Here is an 8,141-nt window from a genome sequence, read left to right on the forward strand (position 1 = left end):
TTTCTGCTGTGGAAAAGGAAATGCCTATAGCCTGTCCAGGAGAAGTAGAAACTAAAGAGACATGTAGGGTACAATTCTAGTCCATAAGCCACACTCTTACATATTGACAGAAAAATGACCCTCTGTTATAGCCATTTGATAGGTGATCTAGAAATATCATGCAGAAATACCAGCAAAAGGTATACGGAGTTATTGAACAAACCTTGCTTTTGGGAGGAGAAATGCTTCTGGCTAAAATCTACATAGAGAGTGGAGTGAATATATTTACCACATATTTCCCTTTGAATTAAGAATAAAACAATATGGAAAATGTTGCTTCTTTGTCAACTTGGCTTGGGTTTAGACAATCTATTAAAGTAATTTGTTACATAATTTATCAGGGTTAGAAATGATGCATCATAAAATTAATTCTAGTTAGATATTTGAAATGGTGTAATATAGAAACTTTTGCACCTTTAGATTAGCATTTAACAAAAACACAGATTTTTATAGAAATGGTTATTTTTATTCATTTTAGATGTTCATTGTGTGGGTGACCTGATTAAGACCAGTCAGCAAAATCGGGGGAGACATCTGTGGCAAGTTCTAAACTCCAACAGCAAGACTTCCTTAGTGAAATGTATTACTTAGGGAAGAGGTCTGAGTGTAGGAATACCTGTGGTAAGTCACTCTCATTATCCAAGATGGAACTCATACAGGCCAGACCCCCTGCGCAGGTAATGAGGAGCAGAAACCCATTTATGAGAAGCCAACACAGTTGAATCTTCACACCTACTTGGGAGATGAACAGCACCAACATAAGCAAACAGTTATTTCAGCAATAAATCACACCTGGCTCAGCTGTGTAGAACTCAACTTGGAGAGAATAAGGGTAAACATGTTACGTTTGGTAATACATTCTCTAAGATTTCTGTTCCTCCTAAACATCAGAGAACACAAATAGGTGATCAATCTTAGGGGTGTTACCAAACTTCTGACATGTGCACACTCAGAAGTCACCAGTGAACTCTCACTAGAGAGAAAGCCTTTGTCTGTAAGGAAGGTAGGAAAACTATGTGCCTCGAGTCAGTGCTTGGTATATATACATCAGAGAACTCAGGCAGGTGAGAAACAGAAAGCATGTGAAGAGTGTATGAAAATATTCTACAAGAAATCATACCTCGCTCAGCATCAGAAAACTCACACGGATGAGAAACCGTATGAGTGTGAACAGTGCAGGAAAGCTTTCTGCCAGAGGGGAGCGCTCAGGGAACACCAGAGAAAAAATCTGTGACAGTTCAAAATGCAGGAAAGCTTGCTACAGGAAATCAAAATTAAATAATCATCAGAGTAGTGTGTTCTGTCTTGCACACTGTTGACATCATTACAAAACATTTTTCCTCTATTGGGAAATAGCCGCTACCATTTGCCTCACTTCTGCTTAGGATATATTAACACAAACAATGTTATTTCTATCTGGATCACACTCAAAAGTTAAGCATGTCCTTCCAGATTGCTCATTCCTTTTGTTTCTGAAGTAAGTTTTCCTCTTAGATTTGCCTTGGGTGCTAAAGGAAGATGCGGGGATTTTAAAAGGGATGATTGGGAGCACAACTGGCCTGGCCCTACCTGTACAGTCTTTACTTGTGATTGTTTGAATGAGGAATATTTGTATGTTTTAAATTATTTATTTTTCAGAGAAGAACTGGGGTGTAGGACAGAGTTGCTCAGGGTGATCTTTACCAGAGACAGAGTGGGAAACAGAGCAGGTGGACTCTCGGCAGCACACTGCTGAGGGGAGCAGCGGGTGAGACAGGAGAGGTCTGCAGGTCCATGTGGGTCGGCTCCCTGGCTGGGGGCTGAACATAGGCTATAATGTGGATAGCACTGAGACTTAAGCAGGGAGACCCTGAATGAGAAATGTTTTTACTGAAGCTTTCCGTGTGATGCTTTAGCCATCAGCCCCTTACAGCCAGTTCACTTTTTTAAGTTTCACTTCTTTCATGTTTCCAATCCTTCTTTTTATGTCCTCAAAATTCACATAAGGCCAGAGTCATATTGTCATCTTTTATCTTCAAGTCTCTTATTATAAGATTAGAAACAGCTTAAATTTTGGAGACTAAAGGAAAAGTAACGATTACTCTGTGCAAACACCAGGACTGTCCTGCAAAATTTCCCCTCTGTATTAACAGCACCCCCAGGAGAGAAGCACTGGTTTGTAGTCAGTTGTTGGGCACCGGCCTCAACAGGGTCTTCGAAGGTGTGAACTGCAGTCAGTGAGTGGAGATTCTCAAAGGGAGCGGGAGTGAGAGACATGGAGTCTCTTGGGTGAAAGTGTAGGGAGCGGGAGTGAGAGACATGGAGTCTCTCTTGGGTGAAAGTGTCCCCTGCTCAGTTCTCAGGGAGTGAGAGACATGGAGTCTCTCTTGGGTGAAAGTGTCCCCTGCTCAGTTCTCAGCTGATCTTTATGCTGTGTAACAAGTAGTTACAACAATGCATAAGGTATGTAGATAAGAATTCCCCATTAAAGTTCTCAAGGCAGAGGGGAACAGTGCGTTCTTTCCCTGACACTTTACGGTAAACTAAATTAGAGACATTTTTGATAACATTCATGTCTATGGATGTTTAACTATAACTCAAAGGACAAGGGGTCTTGGGAAAGGAGAGTTTTATGTTAGCAAAGCGTTGTTAGGGGTCTAGGGAAGGAATAAATTTTGTATTAGCAGAGTCATCAGTGATTGTCTAAAGAAAGGCTAATGGCTAACTTAAGGTTAGCAGAGAGTAGTTAGTAATTTTTAATGAAAAGGTTAATTTAAGGCTAGTAGAGAGTAGTTAGTGATTGTTTTATAATCTTTTAAAGATGTATTTATTTATGCATACAGAATTGGGGTCAGGCCAGAGGTGCAGGGGGCGGTGAGAGGATTCATCAGAGACAGAGCAGAAAGCAGAAAAGGCGGACTGATGAAGTAGCCTGCTGAGGGGAGCAGAGAGGAGACAGGAGACGTCTGCCGTGCCATGTGGGTCAGCTCCCTGGCCAGGGATCAAACTCGTGCTGCAGTGGCTGTGGTGGCTTCATAGTTCTGTGCTTTAATTTATTGCACCATCAAGGAGGGCCCTGTACCCAATGCACTTATATTAAGAAACCATCAAGAAAATAATTGTTGGAGGCAGTTTCATGTTCATCCTTTCCAGAGAGTAAGTAACTGTTCTATATAGCTTGAACATTTCAGCTTGTCAGCACTAATGTTTCTAGCCCCTTTCCCTCTTTTCTTCCTAGAAAGCATTCAGTGTTATCCTTTGGGAACCATTTAGATTGTTCTGAGCCAGTTCAAATGACCCAAGTCTTTGAACTGAACATACGTTGAATTTTAATATTACTACATTTACCACAGTGAAGATTAACCAAAATAAAGTCCCTTAAACCTTATTTACTACTTAACGGCTTTCATTCTCATAGAGACATCCTAGGGGATAAAATAAAGTGAGGGCAGGCAGAGGAAATTTGCTGTAAATCAAATTATAGTAAAGTTCTTTGAAAAATCTGTTAGAAAGTTTGAGTTTTCTTGAAGTCTAGAAGGTAGAAAACCTGATTAGCTCTGCACAGGCAACTTGGGTGAATTTCCGTATCTAAAGACTAGATAGTAGAAAGCTTGAGTGGTTATTTAGAAACTGAATAGAAGTCTGTGTGAGATAGAGTGATAAGATTTGGGTTTTCCTCAGTCTGGCAGTGAGAGAGACTTTGCAGTAACAGCCATTTGTTTTTATTAATCAGCCAGTTGTCAAGTCATTTTTGACTTCAAGAGGAATTTCTCACCCTGCTGCAGTGGTTGCTTGTCAGGGCCAGGCAGCGCCTTATGCGGCTGAGGGAATCCAATTGTAAACTGAAGGTTGCTCAGAATATTTTGATGTTATGATTATACAAAAAGGGAGGTCATAACATAAGTTAGCATGGGAAGTCTGATTTTTCAGAGCATTTCCCCTCCATCCGGACCATGTCTGTCGACAGAGGTTGCATAGCTTGTGTCAGTGCTTGAGATCGTCATGTCCCTCTTGGCATCATAACACCGCCAACTCTGTTCAGAAATTTGAAAGGTCTTAGATTTAACGGAAGGGCAAATCCAACATATTAGCCTGAGTTTCACTGATTCGATCAAAAAACATGAGATGCCTTAGTAAGAAACCAAAGAAGGGGTTATTACACAACAGGGAGCTTTATGTACACATTTGTCCCCCTTTCTGTTCACAGCCCACAGGTGGATGTTAAGAGTGCAGTAGGTTTGGATCACAACTGAATAAATGGGAACTTAACATACATTTTAAAATGGTCTGAATACAAACTTACCACGGATTTAACAGGCGGCATGACAGAATCTTTATTTCGCCAGTCAGGGTACCGTACAAAAATGCTTGAAAAAGACAGTGCGAACAGGAGCTGGCAGAAGGGGAATAGGGCCTCCTTACTGGCCCACAGGCTGTCCCAGCACTGTCACTGAGCTTGATCGCCAGCCAGGGAGTGACCCACGTAGGAAGCAGACCCGTCTCCCTGCTGCTCCCCTTAGCAGTGTATTTCCGTAGAGCCATGTGTTCTGCTCCCATGCTGTCTCTGGTTAATTCTCTCAACCTCTGCACTTCTGGCCTGCACCCAGTTCTATGCAAAAAGAAAAACATAGGGAAAAAAGAGATCCCCATGGCAAGTGGTCCCCTAGCATGTTAAAAATTCCCGTTAAAACATGGCAATTATCTATTCTGTGAGGCAGAGGTAGAGGTAGAGGTAGAGGTAGGAAGATGTTGCTACTAATGGGTACTGCGGGATTAGGATTTCGGCTGGTAGGAATATTGAGTGTCCATGAGAACTCACAGCAGTCAGATCTACACTGCACTGAATCATTGGGAGGTGATGAAAAAAAGCAAGGCTCAATAAAAATGTCTTCAAAAGAAACTGAAACCTAGCAGTAATTGAAAAATATGCTTACTATGAAAAGATTCTAAATGGGTTGATAAATATCAAAATTAAAATTTGTGGCAGCATAAATTATCATGATAAATATAACATTTAGATTTATTGACAACATTAAAAAGGAAGCTTTTTGTGGCTCATAAGAAGAAAAACTTGTGCGCAGCAAAGGACATTACCAACAAAGAGAAAATGGCAAATGAGATATTAAAATTAAAAACTGATTATTTTCAGAGACAGCAAAGGCAAAAAGAACAGCAGGGAGAGTAAGAGCTCATGTGAAGCATGTCTAAGACAACCCTAGAAACTCATTAGTAAGAGACAACATAATACGAAAAATGGGGTGATATATCAAGATGTTATGTAATGTTAAAAAAAAGGAAAAGAAGCGGCTTAATACTTCTATTAATATCAAAGAAATGCAAGTAAAAACAGTAACTGGAAATGAGCACAAAACAATCAGAAAGCTAAAATAAAATACTCAAGCTTTAAGATCTTATTTATAGCTATGTCAATCCAGAGCGTGCCTTCTAATTTTGCTGTAACGTAATGTTCATCATAATGATGCCAGGTGGTGGCATGAAGTGTAATATCCCATGCATAACATAAGCTATGTGTAAAATAAGCACTTTATACTTGTCTGTGTATACTCAGTTGTATAAAATGTAAAACATACTAACAAAACAACATAGTTTATTTTTGTTTTAAGGCTACTGAGGAAAGTGTTTATTAGAGATATTTCCCTGGGTCACTTAATAGTACATAATTACCATTTGTTATCCACAGCTTTAAATGATCATTAATAAAAATTGATGCTATTGACATCATCACACTTTATTAACCACATATCAGTGACAACACATGGAAAGCCATTCAGTTCTATTCATTAGAAAATACTGAGTTCACATATATTACATCAAACACTTCAAAATCCAATCCAGTCACGCATCATTTAAGGTCGTGTTAGTCAGTGGTGGTCCTGAGAGGACCACCACTGTCCCAATGGCCCTCCCCTGGCCTGGCTGTGTAACAGGTGAGCACGTCTAGAGACCAGTAATTACAGTCTATTATGTTTCACAACAGAAAATCACCTAAGTGCGTATTTCAGAATGTGCACCCATCCTTTAAAGAACACGGATGTGTGTTTCATGACCTTAGGACAGATTCTCGAGGCGTTCTTGTTCTGACAGGATTTATTTTGTTATCTCCAGTGTCATATTTAATAAGTGAGTTTGTGACACCTTTACAATTCAAGAGCACATTCACTTTTCCCTGACGTCTCTGATTTATTTCCACATCAACTAATATTCCTGAGGTCGAAAAATATTGCTACTCTGAAGATACATCAGAAATTTCAGAAACTATTTATCTCAGAGCAAAATCAGCAACTGGTTCAAAAGAAGCAACTCCAAAATGTGCCATTTTGGTAAATGGCTTATTTTGAGTTGAAGGCAAGCTACTCAGGGGCAAAGGGTAACCTCTTTAAACTACCCAGAAGTATGTGGATAGGAGGGCTTGCCCAGAATTGGTAACAGCCAGAGGCCATTACAGTACAGTCTGTCTGGCAGCAAGGTAACACGCCAATGGGCCCCTCTTACCACGCCGTGAATTACTGAGCTTTTTTCTTGCAGCTTCAGGACCCCACCACATTCCTTGGCTAAAGATGGCATAAACACTTATTTCTGTCTATCTCTTTATAACTCATAGCTAGGAAAATACGAATTTTCAGCTGATAATCTGTCTCGTGAATGTAGTTGTAACCAAAGAACATAGAAGGGTAGAAGGAAACTCTCCTACATTCTAGAAAAAATATTTCTAGAATTTATAGGTCTTTCCCATAACACAGGATTCTCTGACCATCTAATTCAGGCTGGCATATCACCTTTAAAAGTCAATATTAAATGATCCCCTACATGATTACATTGTGGATTTTTTCCTGGCTTATTCCGAGAAAGGTACCTTTGTATATGAGAATACCGTCCAGCTTTTCTAGTAGGTCTCTCATAGCCCTGAGATGGCAACTGACAGCCCACCATTCACTAACCAATGAATGATCTACTTGTACTTTAGAACATTTCAATCTAATAGTCTGAATTAGAATTATGTGTGGAAAATGTTAGTGTCTAGCATAAATCTAGTGAAATCTTCCAGTGTTAATCTTGATCAGATTTTTAATTAAATATCCTCAGCAATTTTGCATCTGTAAAGTTACTATCTAGGAGGAAGACTTAAGTTTTTAGCGTATGTGGTGGAGATCATTTTTCCACATGTAGTTTTTATGGTTTCTCTCAAGTATGAATTTTCATACTTAACAGTAGTTGAGAGACACTTAATGGCTTCTCTGTGCTCTTTCTACTTGTAAATTTTCTCCAGTATGAATACTTTGGTGTCTTTAAATTTTATACGTTATCTGAAATAGTTTCAAGGGTCCTTGTATCTTTCTAGTTGCTCAACGATATCTTTTCTGATATTGAGTAAGAGCTGAGCACAAGGGAAAGGTTTTGTCATTCTCCACACATCGAAGATTTCCCTGTAGTTTGTAGTATGTGGAGTGAGACTTAAGCCCTGGCTAACTGTTCTGCTACAGCTTTTGCATTTGTAAGGAGTTTCTCTAGTGACTCCTCTGATGGTGACTGGGCATGATTTCCACTTACAGGCTTTGCCACATTGTTTAGACTAGGGTTTCTCACAGTATTTACATTTATGTTTCCTTCCACTGTAGAGTCTCTAACAATGCTTCTGGCCTGGGAAACTGCAAAAAGCTTCGTCACGCTATATTTTTTTTTAAAGATTTTTCTCTCCAGTATGGAGTTTCTTGTTCAGGTTGATCAGCATTTAAAGGCTTCATTGCATAATTTGGATTTATAAGGTTTCTTTCCCATTATGGATTATCTGATGTTGCTTCAGGTCTGCAAAACACATAAAGGATGTCTCACATTCTTCACATTTGTAAGGTGTCTCTCCACAATGAATCCTCTGATGTTGCTTCAGATGTGAGGACCACATAAAGGTTTTGTCACATGTATTACATTTGTGAGGCTTCTCTCCAATATGGGTCTTCTGATGTCTGTTCCGGGTTGAGTACCTGTTAAAGGCTTTACCACATTCTTTACACTTGTAGGGTTTCTCTCCAGAATGAATTGTCTGATGTTGCTTCAGGTCTGATAAGTACCTAAAGGCTTTGTCACACTGGTTACATTTGTAAGGT

At 39.6% G+C, this 8,141-nt stretch overlaps 1 protein-coding gene across 1 annotated transcript in view; it reads right to left on the reverse strand.

The window, feature by feature from the left end:
- Nucleotides 1-7,814: 7,814 nt before the first annotated feature.
- LOC105853172 (zinc finger protein 420-like) overlaps nt 7,815-8,141 on the reverse strand; it is a 2,752-nt gene continuing 2,425 nt past the window's right edge. The window contains 1 exon segment of the mRNA XM_012734160.1: nt 7,815-7,842. Within this exon segment, the coding sequence (XP_012589614.1) occupies nt 7,815-7,842 (28 nt within the window).

Source organism: Condylura cristata, unplaced genomic scaffold (assembly GCF_000260355.1).
Source record: "Condylura cristata isolate star-nosed mole 26May11 unplaced genomic scaffold, ConCri1.0 scaffold00048, whole genome shotgun sequence".
Taxonomy (NCBI): domain Eukaryota; kingdom Metazoa; phylum Chordata; class Mammalia; order Eulipotyphla; family Talpidae; genus Condylura; species Condylura cristata.